We start from the raw sequence: 18,182 nt of genomic DNA, 5'->3' as shown, positions 1-18,182 counted from the left end.
CTAGATGTTTACAGGATAATATGTGTATGTTTACAGAATAATATGTGTATGTTCACAGGATACTATGTGTATGTTTACAGGATTTGTTGAATTAGTTTACAGGATTTAGTATTGATGTTTACAGAATTAGTTGAAAATATCCGAAAAAAAATTTTGAAAAAAATTTTTGAATAAAAATTTCGAAAATAAATTTTGGAAAATAAAAATTTAGAAAATAAAGTTTTGAATTTTTTTTTTTTACAGGATTTGTTGAATTAGTTTACAGGATTTAGTATTGATGTTTACTATGTGTATGTTCACAGGATTTGTTGAATTAGTTTACAGGATTTAGTATTGATGTTTACAGGATTTAGTATTGATGTTTATAGAATTAGTGGAAAATATCCGAATAAAAATTTTGAAAAAAAATTTTGAAAAAAAATTCCGAATAAAAATTTCGAAAATAAATTTTGGAAAATAAAAATTTTGAAAATAAAGTTTTGAAAAAAAAATTTTGAAATTTTTTTTGAAAAAAAACTCGAATATTTTTTACATATTTCTGTTTACAAAGTTTTAATGTAGTCATGGTTAGTTTTTAGTTTTAAAAAGCTGTTAGAGATTTTCTAGATGTGGTCATGATTAAAGGTTTAAAAGTGGTCCCAATCAAAGTAGTTAAAGTGGTTAAAGTGGTGGTTAAAGTGGTAGTTAAAGTGGAAGTTATTGGGGACCACACAGAATTGAAAGTTTCATGTTGACAGGATTTGTTGAATTAGTTTACAGGATTTAATATTGATGTTTACAGAATTTAGTATTGATGTTTACAGAATTAGTTTGGGAATTTTTGGAGAACTGTTAGCTGCTTCCTTTTCATCTATGAACGCTCAATTGGAAGTTCATTTTGAACCCACGCAGAATATCGACAAATCCAATACAGCTCTAAACCCCTGAAAAATTCAAGGAAATTCCAAAAATAGAAACAACCTTAAAATATGCAGCGAATAGGCATACATAAAACACTGGAACAATAGAATTGGCTGGTATGACAATCTAGTACTAAGTTGGACATTGCAGGTTACAACAATCAATAAGCCTGAATTCTGAACTTAATTTCTCAAAATGTTTCACATTACCTTCTGACCGACATTTTTATTTTTACCCCATTAAAAAATTATTTTAATAATAATAACCAAAGTTTAGTAATAATTTTAAAAATACCTCACCCGTGGAATTTTTTCACGGGTTGGAATTTTAATTCCATTTTTTTTTATAAAACAGAAATTTGTTTTTATTTTTTATTTTTAGTATTGAAATATTAGAAATGTTGGATTTTCTTTGAAAATAGATGGAATACAATATAATTTGATTTATTAGAAAGACTGTAACAAATAACCCGGATCAATATTTTTCAAGCCGGATTTTTCGCGGCTGTAAGAAAAATTAATATATTTCTTTATGTGTTATTGGAAAAAAAATAAAAATGCTTAGATTCTGAGTTATTGATCCCGGTTCAAAATTCACTTATATGTAATCTAGAAAATATTGTGATCCTTCTAGGACATTTAATTTATAAAAAGTTGTATCTATTTTGAGAATTCTTTTTGAATAATAATTATTAAATAACTTAAAGTTTTTATTTTATTTTTCAAAAATAGATACAACTTTTCATAAATTAAATGTCCTAGAAGGATCACAATATTTTCTAGATTACATAGAAGTGACTTTTGAACCGGGATCAATAACTCAGAATCTAAGCATTTTTATTTTTTTCCAATAACACATAAAAAATATATTAATTTTTCTTACAGCCGCGAAAAATCCGGCTTGAAAAATATTGATCCGGGTTATTTGTTACAGTCTTTCTAATAAATCAAATTATATTGTATTCCATCTATTTTCAAAGAAATATATCCAAAATTTCTAATATTTCAATACAAAAAATAAAAACAAATTTATGTTTTATAAAAACAAAATTGAAATTAAAATTTCAACCCGTGAAAAAATTCCACGGGTGGGGTATTTTTAAAAGTATTACTAAACTTTGGTTATTATTATTAAAATAATTTTTTAATGGAGTAAAAATAAAAATGTCGGCCTTCTCAATATGAAGTTTGCGCATATTATTGCAAAATATCACAATTATCTGAATTTTTTATCATTTTAATAGAAATTATAAGTAGAGTCTATATTAGAAATATGCCCCGTGTTTTAGGAAAAATGAATATTATTTTATTTAAGAAAAATGAATATTATTTTTAGCTAAAAGGGAAGCATAATTACTTTTTTTTTTATCAAACAAGAGAATAAAGCATACCTCTCTTTCGGCATAGCCATAAGAGAAATACCGGTTTTTTTATTTTTACCCAAAAATATTATTATTTTAATTAAAATACCCAGCTTTTTGCCGGAATTTTAAAAATACCCAACCCGTGGAATTTTTCCACGGGTTGAAATTTGAATTCCCACCGTGGAAAAATTCCACGGGCCAGACCCAAATTTTTTTTTTTTTTTTTTTTTTTTTTAAAACAGAAATTTGTATTTATTTTTTATTTTTTGTATTGAAATATTAGAAATATTAGATATATTTCTTTGAAAATAGATGGAATACAATATAATTTGATTTATTAGAAAGACTGCAACAAATAACCCGGATCAATATTTTTCAGATCAGATTTTTCGCGGCTGTAAGAAAAATTAATATATTTCTTTATGTGTTATTGGAAAAAAATAAAAATGCTTAGATTCCGAGTTATTGATCCCGGTTCAAAAGTCACTTCTATGTAATTTATAAAATATTATAATCTTTCTAGTACATTTAATTTATTAAAAGTTTTATCTATTTTGAGAATTATTTTTGAATAATAATCATTAAATAAATTAAAGTTTTTGTTTTTTTTTCAAAATAGATATAACTTTTAATAAATTAAATGTACTAGAAAGATCATAATATTTTCTAGATTACATAGAAGTGACTTTTGAACCGAGATCAATAACTCGGAATCTAAGCATTTTTATTTTTTTCCAATAACACATAAAGAAATATATTAATTTTTCTTACAGCCGCGAAAAATCCGATCTGAAAAATATTGATCCGGGTTATTTGTTGCAGTCTTTCGAATAAATCAAATTATATTGTATTCCATCTATTTTCAAAGAAATATATCCAATATTTCTAATATTTCAATACAAAAAATAAAAAATAAATACAAATTTCTGTTTTAAAAAAAAAAAAAAAAAAAAAATTTGGGTCTGGCCCGTGGATATAACTTTTGAATAATAATAATTAAATAAATTAAAGTTTTTGTTTTTTTTTCAAAATAGATATAACTTTTAATAAATTAAATGTACTAGAAAGATCATAATATTTTCTAGATTACATAGAAGTGACTTTTGAACCGGGATCAATAACTCGGAATCTAAGCATTTTTATTTTTTTCCAATAACACATAAAGAAATATATTAATTTTTCTTACAGCCGCGAAAAATCCAATCTGAAAAATATTGATCCGGGTTATTTGTTACAGTCATTCTAATAAATCAAATTATATTGTATTCCATCTATTTTCAAAGAAATATATCCAATATTTCTAATATTTCAATACAAAAAATAAAAAATAAATACAAATTTCTGTTTTAAAAAAAAAAATAAAAAAAAATAAAGGGTCTGGCCCGTGGAATTTTTCCACAGTGGGAATTCAAATTTCAACCCGTGGAAAAATTCCACGGGTTGGGTATTTTTAAAATTCCGGCGAAAAGCTGGGTATTTTAATTAAAATAATAATATTTTTGTTTAAAAATAAAAAAATCGGAGAGAAATATACCTCCCATTTTATTAAACATAATTAAATAAAAAAAAATTGTGAAAATGTCACTCCAAAACCTTGAAATTGAGAAAATACCACTTTAAACTTTGAAATTAGAAAAATGTCATTCTAAACTATTAATTTGTAAATTTGCCATTTTGAGTGTATTAATATTTTTTTAAAAAATAAATCATTTAATACCTAAAATGCCCTTAATCAATATACACGAACCCTACCCGCCGCCTCCGCCTGGAGACACGATCACGCTCTCCCCTTCGGGAGAGGGGGGTGTCCGTCGCCCCTGCAATTCTTTTCCCTACTCCAACCTTTTTTTTCTAAATTGGTGCTCACCAGCTCTTGCAATCGCCTCTTCCTGGATGACCTTCGCTCTCTCCGATGGCACTTGCATGCTCCGCCTTTCTCCTTCTCGGCACTCTCACAGTTGTCGAAAATTGAATCTACTCCAAAGCACCTCCAGCATGTGGTAATTTAGTTTTTCTTTTCTCTCTCGTCTTGTAAACTCTAAAATGTCTAATATATTTTTTTTTTTCTATACCTGGCGACTCGAGCTTAAAGAGATTCAGACGAATATTGGTATTTTTTTTTTTTTGAAGTTTGATCTTTTACCCGGAGATATTTGCTATCGTGCTCAGAGTTCCTTGTTCTTATCTTTTTCCTAATTAAAAATTGTAATACCAAAATTTTGTAGAATTTGTGAACATTCCAATTTTAACGTTGAATCACAACTTTCTATGTACAACACTCGTTTGGTTAACATGTACCTGACTGGCAAATGACTACTGATGTATTATGTTGCTAATTAAACTTCTGAAATGCATTAAGGTTCTAGTTTATTTTCTAAGCTCGACAGACAATGACATCAGTATATACTAGTATGTAGTTCTAAATCACTTGGCTCAATTTAAGCCACATTGGTGCAATCAAGTCTCAATAATCCCTATTTCAATTCCGATTAATTCATGTTACAAAGCATGTGCAACAAAATAAATATCCCCTGATTAGAGCTAATTTTAGCTTTTTTCGTTACTTGCAGACGATACCCATGCACAACATGAGTCCAGATGTCAGACAAAGTATTCATCACCATTGAATTACCAGATGCAAAAAGATGTCAAGCTGAATTTACAACTGATGGCCACTCAAGATAGGTTGTTACCAGATGCAAAAAGTAATGTAATTAAATATTTAAATAGTTATCGTCATTTTCATTATTGTATTTTTTTGTCATTGTTGGAGTTTAGAAATTTTCGCTAATATGTACCTATTTTTGTCATTTTGTAATTATAATAGGGGAAATGCATGTGATCTTCCTGAGGATACAATGCTCCCTGGAGAACAATGGGAGAACACTGAAAATTACAAAGGAAACAGATATTGCCACCGTGTAGTCTATTCAAATTTGGATGAATTAATAGCTTGGCGAAGAAGAGATGAGGACAATAATATATGCTTATTTTTTATTCTGATAATTTGTATATCAATAAAAATGGATCTCATATCATTATTTTTTTGTTACAAATCATCATGTTTTTTTCTCTGTTGTATTGTTTAATATGAATCTTCTCTGTTGAATTGTTTAATATGTGTATCAATAAATATGGATGTTCTCGATTTATGTCACAATTTTTGCACAAGAAATTATCATGCTTCTCTCTATTTATATCAAGGTTCATGTATAAAATGGATCATCTCTATTCTATTCTTGTGTTTCCTGCATAGAGATGCTGGTAACCACTGTTTGTGGACACCTTTTAATTTCTTGTGTTAGTGAATTCAACTAATTGCTCCAACTAATGCCTGAAATGGACAAAATAGAATGAAAATTGAGAAGGCTATTCTAAGGGTTATATTCATTTGTTTCTGGTTGAAATTTGAATGGGTAAATACATGTTTGAAGGTTCTCCAAAGAAATTCATCATCTCACACACATAAATCCCCTTTCTTTCACACACATACAAGTAAATATAAGCAACTGCAAGAAGCATAAATTTATAAAAATTGTAATTCATAAAATATACATAATAAAAAAAGGTACATATAGTTAACTGATCATTTACCATGGCATTGAGATAATCTCACAAATTAAGAACTACCACTACATATTGGTAGACCAATCTAGTTTTAGCTTTCAAAATATCACCAAAATGACGACCTTTACAATATAGACCCTAAATTATCTATACAAAATGATATTCAAATAGCTAAACCAAAAGCTTCATATATATAGTTTAGCAACTCTACTTCTTTAAACCTGCAAAGTGAAGAACAAATAATTAAGTCATGTTTAGTAATATATAGGAGAAAAAATTATGTACTTATTGTATTGCGTACCAGTCAAATTAGATGGTGTAACAGTGATATGAGAATCTATAATGCTAGATTCTTGACTAAGAGCACGCATTCCGTATATGAGACCATGTCCACCAAATTCAGCATTAAACGACATCTTCATAGACCTCGAATTTGATAGATTGATGGACTTAAGATAAATTGGGAAATACTAATCCACCATAACCTTAAGATAAGCATAATTGTCTTAAGATTAAGTCCTAAGTGAACTTTTGAGAGCTGAAGTATGACCTAATTTATAGTTATTTCTAAGTAAAATCTCAGCAGATTCAAAATTATTAAGTACCAAAATCGTATAAGACAAGAATAACCCACTAGGTTTTGTATTGCAACATAGCTTTGTATTGCAACAAGAAAATGTCTTCTGCAAAATAAATAGCACTCAATAATTTAGAACAGCACTCAGAATAGCACTTGTAATTTAGAATAGCACTCAAAAATTTAGAAAATGTCTTACTGAAAGCATCACTTCAAGTCCCCTTCCAAAAAAGAAAGAACTCTTTTTATTTTGCAACTACTGGCATAATTCAGGGGCTTTTACACAAAACTTTCTCAATCCAATTGTTCCTTCTACAGGAGCAAAATAAGATCTTTAATATAAGTATATGACAAGAGACAACCTTAAAAGCATGTACAACTGGCTCCTCCATTTTCACAGTTCTATACTTCTATCTGTGTAGTAAAGCAAATGGGGCACAAAAAATAGTGATTAAAAAAGTTACAAGTATGTCCTTGATTCATATATGGGTCATTGGAGTCGTCTGACATGGATTCATATATGTCATTTAAATTACAAGTATGTCCTTGATTTTCTTATTTAGGATTCAAAAAATTAAGTAATGTGAAACCATACGGTAAAGAAAGAGAGAACAGATTAGAGGTACATATTATCTTGATTCTGACATCAAAAGGGTCTGGGATTAAGATACATGGTAACCATTGCACATTAAGTTGAATGGCTGGGTACTTAATTTTTTTTTTATATTAAATATTCCTATAAGGTTTCTGTTGTAGCTGCTAAATTTCGACCCATAGTAATCACTGGTGAACTCTACTCATTATTATTGATTGAGGCTATGGTACTATGCATAGCGCATATTGGTCCATACTATGGATCAATATCTCAATTTTCAGTGCTGTACTAGTAAGTTTTAAACATCAGTACAGTGACCTTTCGGCTGAACCCATGTTTAACATCAAATTAAGCAACAAGTATCGCACATGCCTCTGCTGATTGTAGCAAATTCTTTGGTTGGCTCGTCAGAAAAAGAGTACTGATTGCACATAACTGCTACTGTTACCACACCACCTTCTTTGAATAATACCACTTCCATGTGCTGCTTTAATTTGGTGAGAAATTTCTAATTTGAGTTTCGATGCGAGAATTGGATCAATGATTTCAGAGGGGAAACCTCATCTATGAAAGCTATGGAAAGAGATTTAAAAAAGTTAGAGAGAACGAGAGAGAGGAAGAGAGTGCTAAACGGAAATGGAGAGCTTTGAAAGGGCAAGGGAGGCGGCTGGAGATCTGTGATTTGGAGGGTTGCCGCGGAAGGGTGCTAGGACGCACGGAGAGAGGATAGCGGAGAGAGGAGAGATCTGTGATTTGGAGGGGCGCGGAAGGGTGCTAGGACGCATGGAGAAGCGCCGAAGGTAAGGACGCACGGAGAAGCACGGAGAAATGAGATTTGAAGAGGAGGCGATTTTGAACTAGAGGCATTAATTGTATAAAGGGTATAATTGAAAATACATAAATACATATATCAAAATAGTATTTTTCAGTTTATTTTTAATAAAAATAGTACAAGAACACACTCTCAATGGCAAATTTACAAATTAATCAAGTTTAGGATGACATTTTCCCAATTTCAAAGTTTAGAGTGGCATTTTTCCAATTTCAAAGTTTTGGAGAGGCATTTTCACAATTTTCCCTTAAATAAATTATTACAATTTGCACCTAATATATCCGCACAATACACATTATTCATAAAATGAGGAATAAAATTTAAGGATTTAAAAATTTTTTTTTTTTTTTTTTTTGCACCTTGCAGGAATCAATCTGGGGCATATAAGAAAAGAGGAAATAACAAAGAAGATATTCTATTATGAAATTAAATGTGCATATAAGAAAAAAGGAAATAACAAAGAAGTATACTTGACACGATAGTTGCCAAGCACCATGCCAGTGCATTTGATTGCTGCCACAGCAAATTCCTCCTGCAACATTATTTAGCAAACATTTCTTACAGAAAGCAAGGGAAAAGGAAAAACAAATTTTATATCGAATTATATTCTTTCAGATGGCTTTATTGCAAAATTACCTTGACAAACTCAATAAATCCGTATCCGCTGCTGCTCTTCTTTCTTTTTTTTTTTGGAAAGAAGAATAGGGGTCAAGCCCCTATTTACTTTGATTGATAATTAAAAATAGGGTTTGGTCTTTATGAAAGACCTGGTACAAAACATGTTAAAAAAAGGCTCAAAACAGTTGAGCAACAAAAAAAAAAGAAAATCTAAAATTTTGAAAATACGAAGTACTGGAATATAAATTAGTTTGAAAAGGCAGTGAAGTAGAATGCCATGATCCCGCGGTTTTGTAACCTCCACTGTTTCACTACGTGCTTATTGTCTTATTGCCGCTGTGCATGTTTGTCATCTTCCACTGGTCTTGTACCTGGTCCACTAGAGATTCGACGTCTGTTGCTTGTTCTCTGAAAATTCGATCACACCGTTCGCGCCAAATAACAAACTGTGTGATCAGGATTATTTCCTCTTTCCTTCTTAGTCAGAGTCTGCGATGTGCCTGCCTCAATATATACATCTGCTGCTACTCTTATGATCGCCCATGAGTCTAATGCAAGATACCTACATCAATTATTTGTGAACCAGTGATTATGTGTCCGTATTTGAATTCTTGGAGTGTGATTTGAGCCTTTATGGGGTTTTCTAACTGGAACTATTATTGATTGAAAAGTGAAAACTATAAATTGCAAAAGGGGTAATTTTGCATCCTCTCCACATTGGATCTCAAAAAGCTCCTTCAAATCTTTCTCCAACAACTGCCAAAATAAATATTAAAAAATTACAGAATATCACAAATACAAAATGAAATTACAACTTGAATTTATGTTTTGGAACTCCTAATTTGAATACGAAATAATTTCCTACTGCCGAAAATAATTTATTTTAGGGAAAAAAAAGTGGGGCTGGTAAATTTTACCGTTTTGACTATGTAACTGCAATAGACTGTTCTGACAATCTTTTCTTGACCATCCACAGACTACAAAATTAAAAGAAAATATGATGTCCAATCAAATTTTACTTCTCAAGAGTGAGTAAAACCAAGTTTTCCTCATAATTAGATATACTTTCAAGAGAGGGGCTAAACTAGCACCAAACCAGAAATTTTCCCTATTCCTGGAATAAGGCCGTCCTATATATTATCATTTCAATTGGAACAAAATTTAGCCAGAAATTCACAATTTTTGCTCAAATAAGTTTTGTGCATGGTTTGAGGCTTGATCGAGGATTAAAATCCCAACTTGTCAAGAGAAAGACACTGACTTGAAGGCCACAAGGTGTGAGCAAATGGATCATGGAAATTATCACAGTATCACCATAGTATAACAATCTTCTATTGTCTTCATAAATCATGGAAATTAACAAGTTAGCTCCTTAAATTTACGAGGCTAAACAAAAAAAGGGTTCGATTGACCAACCAAATGCCCAATCTGGTCCCTGTCATCACAACACAAAATAAAAGGTTTGATTGACCAACCAAATGCACAAGTTCAAATCAGAAAATCACTAGAGGAGATCAAACAAACAAGCATTCCATCAACAATTCAAGCATTTCTAAGCAACTAAAAATATCAATGTTTACAGTGTAATCACACACAAGGAAAATCAATGATTACAATACAAATTCCATTTCATTTCTTCTTGTTTTATGAGATCTAAAGGGATTCAGTCAAAGAAAAACGTGTTTCGTGTAGAATTAGTTGAGTTTGACTTTTTGAATTTTGCCATTACCGTCTCCTTCTATCAGTTTTAGAAATTTCTCTTAATTTGTTCAAAAATCTTGCAAATTGCAAAATTTCCAATTAAATTCAAGCTTCAGTACGTACCAGAGAGAGAGAGAGAGAGAGAGAGGAGAATTGTCTTAAATTCAAGCCGTGGTACGCACTAGCGTTAGGTTTTCCCAAATCAACTCATGTCGAATTTCTCCTTAAAAATTCATAAATTTTACCACGTTGTTGAGCCCTCTACTCCCTCCAATTATCTTGAATGCCTCCGCCGCGCAGCAACCAAGCTCCGCCTCCTCGCCAAACACAACCTGACAACCGCATCCGGATCGCCTGTGACGGCGCCCGTTAATCTCCCTTCTCTCCCAGTTTATCACGTTGTGAGAAAAGATAGAGAGAGAGAGAGGAGAAAGGAGAAAGGAGAGAAGAGCAGGAGACGGAGTGCTCGCCAATGGTGAAGTAAGCGGAGGTGGTAAAGACGATAGAGGCGGATGAGAGGAGCAGGAGACAGGTAACAAAACGAAACCGTTCATTTCAGAATAACTATTTTATCCTTCCGGCTATAAACTTCTGTCAAACTTAACTGAAGATGCGGTGATTTATTTAGAAATATGAACCGTTGGATCGAAAAAATTGAACAGTTAACCTGAAAAAGATATTCATAAAAGCATTTGCCATATTTTTTTTGAATATTAATAAAAATTTCGTAAAACAATTGAGCTGTCTTCCTAAGTTCTAACATTGGAAAAACAATAAATCCATCCGTACGAATCCCACCCCAATGGCCCAATCCCAGATATTCCATAGAATAGAAGTAACTGGACCTAATTAATCTGACAGATTGGCTGCGTTTTAGTTAAAATTAAATAGGGTTAAATTTACCTCTGATTTTTAACGATTACTGTATTGGTTTTGGATGTGATTGTTTCGATATTTGTTTATGGATTTTCTTGAATTTTAGACCGTTCTGGATACATATAATATCCCGAAGTAATACTAAGTTCCACGAGCTGGCCTCTGCCTTTGATCTCAAAAAAAAAAAAAAAAAAAAAAGTTCCACGAGCTGTTAATTGTATAGCTTTCTCCAAGATATATTTATGTGTTATGTTTTAGATAAACATTTTTTTTTGTTTTATTAGTATTTAAAATGTCACGTTGTCACCAACTATCAACTATGTGCATAGTTCAATCATCCCTCCCTGTTCAGTCTACTAAAAGAAATGAGAGTATCCCTCGCCCTCAGCACCCCTTCATGCACCGTCATGTTATCACATAGCTGACGTGTCATCATTGCAACGACTTCTTTATATAATTTTATCTTGAGCTTGTCAGTGATCGATCCATAATTTTTGTTAGAGTGGAACAAAAAAATATTGAATTGGATTTAAATAGCTAATCGGATTAATTGAATACTCGATAAAAAAATAATATTTTAACTTATATTTTTTAGTACTCTAACTTGTAATTTATGATGCTTTAACTTATAATTCAAAAAAATTATTTTAATTTTAACATTAAATTTAATCCGAATTACAAATCAAACATCTAGAGAGACAAAATTTTTTTTGGAGAGATGCAAAGTCAATCAGTACCGATAGATCACCACTAAAATTCAAAATTCAGGAAAGTGACTGCCCTTGTAACATGTTGGGTCCGCCCCTGAAGCTTGCCACGTAAGTGACAATACAGCATATCTGGCAAGTTGTGTCAGCAATTTTGGTAGCGGCGGCAAGAAGAGCTAGATGGACTGAAATTAAGTACAGTAATTTAAGACGGGTGTCATGCAGCTAGTCTCATATCAATTCGGTCTAAAAATACAAATAAAGGTCACATTTGTTGGATAAATTTTATAAATTCAAATAGTTCGATAAATTAATAATTAAAATAAATCAAGTAAGACATGATAATATCTGGATTGTATATGGAACATTGTTTTTGAGCGTATTATGTTTCATTGTCCAAGATGCAGGGACGAACCCACATACAACAAAGAAATCAGTTGTCCGTGGATTTTGAGTTTTAATAGAGATCTATTGGTTCTGACCGACTTTATCTCCTTCTGAAATTTTTTTTTACCCCCTCTGATATTTTGAATTATGATTAGTAATTAGAATTATAAGTTAAAACATCATATTATAAGTTAAAGCATTGAAAAATATAAGTTAAAGCATTGTTTTTTATCAAGTACTCAATTAGTTAATAAATTTAAACACGATTAGCTATTTTAATCAGATTCGCTATTTGTTTTGTCCCCTTGAAAAAAATCTTGGATACGCCCCTGACAAGATGAAACCAAAACAAAGATAATCAAAGATTGTCACTCCTAATATACACTATAAAAACGACTGATAATAACTCCGTAATATCCAGTAATCAGATTAATAATTAATTGGTGATAAAACGGAAAGTGGAGAATCAATCAAAATTGACTAATCTCATGTGAAAGTAAATCAGAGGAGATTTTATTTCATTTCATTCTATAATACAATACAAATAAAGGGAATCTCTTATTTGAGAGGGAGTCGTTTATTTTTTGGATACAAAACTGAGAGAGAGGGAAATAATTTATTAATGATAATTATCTCTTTTTTTTTGTAAAAAAAAAAAAGACAATTATTAAGTAAGAAATAATTAGAATATACGTATTCTACTATTTAAATGGAATTTTCAAATGAGCCCACAGATTTTAAATATTACAAATGATGAAATTTTGAGTTTTCAAATAAATTTTCAACAGCAATTTCATAGTAGTCGGGATAATTTTGGACTGCTACACTCAGATATGTCTCAGAAATAGATGAACGATAATACCCCCCAAAAAAATTAAGTTATATATCGTCAAACCGTATGATTATTCTGAAATCAGAGTGAGTTGAATCCAGCCACCTACTGACACAATAACAAAACAAAAGGTGCAACTTTTCAGTTTAGACCAAATCTGACTTTATAGACAATGACAACTAAGGATGAGAAAATTGCTCATAACTCGTTTATTAAATACTCACTTAAATTTGCACATTTATCAACTCGCTCATTTATTAAATGAGCGAGCATGAGCATGCTCCAACTCGCTCATTTATGATTTGCCACATCTAATTCCTACCACATTCAATCTCAAATAAATTTCTGCCACATCAGTCTTGCCTCATTAAATCCTGTGTAATATTCATAGTTTCATCATACATTTTTTTTTTTTTTTTAATTCGGTAGAACAAGTTGAAAGTATTACACTTTGTTGGATGATACTATTGATTTTTGTTATATTTTATTGTTGTTTGTTAGATGATAGCTGTGAAAATATCACTGTTGAAGTATTGATGATACTGTTGATTTTTGTAATATGATTATATTTTTGTTGGATTTTTATTATATTTTATTTAAATGAATTATGACAATTTATTAAATTTTAGTACTCATAACTCGCTCATTTATCAACTCGCTTAAACTCGCTCATTTACTAAATGAGCGAGCACGAGCATACTCTAACTCGCTCATTAATCACCCCTAAATTGACAACCCCCAAGTAATACAAAATTTACATGTTATTTGCCAGCTCTAAAGAAACCTTCAAGCTTCAACCATACTCGCAATGAAGTTTCTAATTCTAATACTTTTAATATTACTATAGTTAAGAGGGTTTACAATATAGCAACATTTATGAAACCCTAATTTATAGATGTTCTTGCCTTGTCAAAATATGGGCACAAAATGAATTTCCTAAATTATTCCAAGCACACAGTAGCATACTGTCAGCCAATAGAGACAAATTTGCCAAAATATGGAAGAATAAACCTCAATTATCGACAACTATATAAACAATATGAATTACTTCAGCTATTGAGCTAACTCAAGAAAAATAATATAAAATAACGCAAAGCTCAAGTTCCACCGATGAATGCAAACAAGAATAAAGTTGTACATACTAAACTATGTACAATTTATTATATGATTATTCAAAGTCTTACAGATCCTTGGCTTGATTGACCTGATCTTTCTGGCGCCACCAGTTCACTAGAAAGGAGTCTATTACAATCTGCAATTAAGTAATATAAGTGAGATTAAATTTATCCTTATCAATATAAGTTGAGAAAATGTTTCAAAAAACCTGATTAATATGGGAAGCGATGCATGGAAGAACTAGCAGCCCAGATTCACCAAGGGCCCCACCCAGTTGATCAACTACTGCTACCATCACTGGCAGAGTTTTCTACAGTTATGTAAAGTTCAATTAATTTACCAACCATTTGAAATTTGCGATGTAGATTAAACCAAAATTACCTGGCTAGCAACTAGAATGACAGCACGAGTGTACTCTTTCTTTGCAAAGACAGAATCTTTGCCGCCTCCTGAGGCCGCCAACAGGATTTGCAGTGCTATAGCATTTGCAATTAGCAATGTAACATGTAAAACTCTGCATTGGCATATAAATTGTTTATTAACAAAGAACGAACCACCATTATAAATATAATTTAGATGAATAAAAAATGAGCACTTGCAATTGATTCTTCATATTTAATTCAAAATTGCAACTTTTTAAAAGAAAGATGAGCTAATTCAAATTCAAAGTCCGATCATCTTAAAACTGCTGACTTGCTTTTTGTACCTTTTTCATCATTCTAATATAAAAGGTTGAGTGCTTGAAATTATCTCAAACATATTAGGTCATATTTGCAAAAGTAGATAGGGTGTTGCCAATAAGAGAAAATAGAAAGTAATATAAGCGAGAAAGAAATTCTCTATTTTGAAAATTATTATATAATCAGTATCTGATAAAACCATACACTCCAACAAAAACAGCAAGCACAAAGGCTTCGGCCTTGACACTTAGAAGCAATGATCTTGATTTGCTTACTTGCATCCAAGGTACCTGTTGTACCAAAAAAACAGTTTTCCCAGTCATGGAACATTTGTTGCCAATAGATAATATTGCGATAAAAAAACATTAGGTCATGATTAATTCATTTGTCGAATCAAAATTTTAAGTTAGGAGTCATACTAGACTAAGTAGAAGAGCACTAATTACTGAAAACGACTTGCGGTTCTTGTCAACAAACTCTGCAACACCTGAAGACGTGGAAATAACAATCCTCTTTAACATTACATAAGTGCAAATAAAAAACATTGTAACAATCGATGTGATATTTAAATGACTCACCACTTGAGGCCTCTCGTAAGATCTAGCGAGACAATATCAACTAACGTGGTTAGTGCCCGAACTTTGTATAAATATTTGTAATTTACAAAATAGTATATATAAGAGAGAATATGCACACCTTTCCGAGAACAAGTGGGATAAGAAGAGTGCTTACGAGGCTTTTGAACAACTGTTCTGTAGGGAGCGACACGCCAGCACCTGCACCTATGTATCTCGACAGGGAAAGAGGTACCTATAATTAAGAGATGTTTTACAAAGTTACATCATGACATATTCCATAAAGTAGCCTACATTTTAGGTATCAGCAAAACTGCAAAAGGCCCCATGCATCCTTAAATAAATTCATAAAAATGGACTTTTATCTTTAGGTAGACTTTAACACCATCATTTAACTTCATTCGCATTGTTAAGACTAACACATAACAGAACTTTTTTTTAAAGATTATATTAATATAAACAGAATAACAAACATGGACACTATTTTTAAAACTCAAAAATCATATAGGATAATATATCATAAAATAAATAAAATAATAAACACAAAAGTAAGATCTAACTGGGAGAGGAGTTGTGTTTAAAAAATAATGACGTTGTATAATCCTTCTTCTTTTCTTTTATAATCTATCATTTTTTTTTTTGTGAACAAGCACCTCTACACTTAGCAATTGCAGATGTTTTAATCGTTATCTAACTCTCCCTATCAAATGTAACCCAAGATTGGCGCCAGACACCTTTGTACTATTTTAATCCTGGTTAAGTTTATTTATTGTTGCATCCTCCTCAGTCAGTCCATCAGCCGATGTTAACTAAAATTAACAGGGTCAAAAGGAATATAAAATGAAAGACTTATAGGGGTCATTTTGCAAATACAGGGAAACAAATGCAACCTTGACATTTGAATCATACCACCTTGGCAGCCTCTGTCAAGATTTAAAAAAAAGAAGACAGTTGACTCATAGAAATGAATATTTCCTTGTAGTAATATAAGGCAATAGGAAACTCACAATCATAATTCCTAACAGGTTAGAAACAACAGTCATTGCAAGAGCAAGAGCAGAGCTACCACCTACGAGCTGCATCATTTGTACTAATTAGTATCATTTAGTAGGATTTTTAACAATGAGAAAAATCCAAATATAGTTTGAAACTTCGAAAAATGATACCTGAGTTAACGTGACCCCGCTTGACAGAGTTGTTGGCATACACGAGAATATAGCCACCCCTATCAACCAACTATAATGTCAAGATAAACTAAAGTGGTACACTTAATATAACAATTTGAAAAGGAACACATTAGAAACTCAAAATAAAAAAATAAAAATATCAATCCATTGTACTCATAGCATACCGGTGACAAATTCAGGAGGTACCAATTGAACTTGCATGATCAGTCTTGAGAATAGAGGTGTCAAAAGTAGAATTGAGCTCTGCAAGTTTGACAAGATCACACAATTTCATGAATAAATCCAAAAGTGAACTAGTTCATATTTATGCAATTTACCACTATCAACTTTATAGACAGAGATCCTTTGTTTTTCCTTCTTTTTTTTTATTTGCTTAGTATGTGAGGAAGAAGAGAGGAGCTTACAAGACCAAAAAGTCCCGCAGGCCAGGCTTCTGTAGCTGCACTGAGTTCCTTGGTTCTCAAAACAAGTCCTGGATCAAGTAAAACCGCATGGGGAATACAGAATAGGTGATGAAAAAGAAAAAAAAATCGGCAATTCAATACATACCAGAAATAAAGAAAATGCCAAAGGTGCTGAATTTTGAGAAGGAATACTTATGTGCCAGGCATCCAGGAGTTGGATTCAGTAGACCAACTATTACACCCACCACCAGAGCTTCAACAAAAGCAAAAAAAAAAAAAAAAAAATATATATATATATATATATATATATTACTTCAGTGCAACATCAACAAAAAGGGGGGATTTCATGTATACCCCTCAAAAACCTTGAAATCACATATTTACTTCTCTAAAATTATAATATCATATTTACCCCTTTAAATTAAAAAAAAACTCACAATTTTCCCAATTTATTATCTTTTCTATTAAAATTCATTTTAAATTTATAAAGTTCCCATTTTACCCTTTATTAAATAATAATATACGTAGTATGTGTAAGAAAAATGAAAAAACTGTCCAGTTTTCTAATTGGTCGATTTTTTAGGGCAAATGATTAATTTCTCTATTTGACAAGATTGGTGTCTTGGTACTGAGGACTGATTCTAGAGAGGGGAAGCTATACCTAAAGGAAGGAAGTTGGCTTCCAAGAATTTCAAGAGGAGGTTTCCCAATTGAGAAACTCCACCTTTATTTGCAAATTCAGAGTGATCATTATTCTCACTTCCTTCTGCCTGAAATACAGAATGTGACACACAAATATTTATTTTTACTGTGTATTATTAAATATAAGTATTGTAGTATTCAGTTCTAATCAAGTGGTTCTCTTGATCTAGATGAACCTGTGATGGATGCCAATGTCAGTAGGAGACCAAAACTTGTACACTCTCTGATAGCAATAGTAATCGAACATACACAAAATTTCTTCTAAGTGAAAGCAATCACCTGACCGGACACTCCAGTGGCACTCAAAGCACGAAGAAAGGGCCGAGGTTGAATGCATAAGAGCGAATAGGCGCCAGAGAGGCCATAGAGATTTCTGGGGAGAAGATGAAGTGGTTGAGGCAGATAAACCCTTTTGACGGCCGCGGCGGGAGGTTTGAATCTTCGTACAGCGCGAATTTGATGAGTGGTTGCAACGGTGGCCATATCAGCTCGCTCAGCCAGAGCATCGCAGTGAAGGCTGCAAAGAGAAAGGGTAATATTAACGGGCCGGATCAGAATTAATT

General features: G+C 31.6%; 1 protein-coding gene and 2 long non-coding RNA genes across 4 annotated transcripts; 1 reads left to right on the top strand and 2 right to left on the bottom strand.

The window, feature by feature from the left end:
- Window positions 1-4,015: 4,015 nt before the first annotated feature.
- On the top strand, window positions 4,016-5,415 carry LOC144553382 (uncharacterized). Its single transcript, XR_013511362.1, has 3 exons — window positions 4,016-4,263; window positions 4,834-4,968; window positions 5,091-5,415. It is a non-coding gene; the product is annotated as an uncharacterized LOC144553382 (long non-coding RNA).
- A 309-nt stretch (window positions 5,416-5,724) lies between these two features.
- LOC144552411 (uncharacterized) lies at window positions 5,725-10,687 on the bottom strand. Of its 2 annotated transcripts, none has more exons than XR_013511122.1 (4): window positions 9,370-10,687; window positions 8,471-9,208; window positions 6,132-8,366; window positions 5,725-6,051 (listed from the first exon to the last, which is right to left on the bottom strand). It is a non-coding gene; the product is annotated as an uncharacterized LOC144552411 (long non-coding RNA). The 2 variants fall into 2 exon arrangements; XR_013511123.1 differs by having other exon boundaries at window positions 6,770-8,366.
- A 3,254-nt stretch (window positions 10,688-13,941) lies between these two features.
- Window positions 13,942-18,148, bottom strand: LOC144553056 (Sodium Bile acid symporter family). The gene is made up of 14 exons (XM_078301129.1): window positions 17,899-18,148; window positions 17,579-17,687; window positions 17,063-17,170; window positions 16,918-16,985; window positions 16,678-16,756; window positions 16,493-16,551; window positions 16,334-16,402; window positions 15,448-15,561; window positions 15,330-15,351; window positions 15,171-15,238; window positions 14,956-15,041; window positions 14,453-14,585; window positions 14,280-14,381; window positions 13,942-14,207 (listed from the first exon to the last, which is right to left on the bottom strand). The coding sequence occupies exons 1-14, from the start codon at window positions 18,100-18,102 to the stop codon at window positions 14,136-14,138; spliced, it is 1,293 nt and encodes a 430-aa protein (XP_078157255.1). The 5' UTR covers window positions 18,103-18,148; the 3' UTR covers window positions 13,942-14,135.
- Window positions 18,149-18,182: the final 34 nt, after the last annotated feature.

The sequence above is a fragment of the Carex rostrata genome, chromosome 4 (genome assembly GCF_964058835.1).
Source record: "Carex rostrata chromosome 4, lpCarRost1.2, whole genome shotgun sequence".
Classification (NCBI taxonomy): domain Eukaryota; kingdom Viridiplantae; phylum Streptophyta; class Magnoliopsida; order Poales; family Cyperaceae; genus Carex; species Carex rostrata.
Note: the sequence above shows the minus strand (reverse complement) of the source record. Positions and strands in the feature narration are given on the sequence as shown.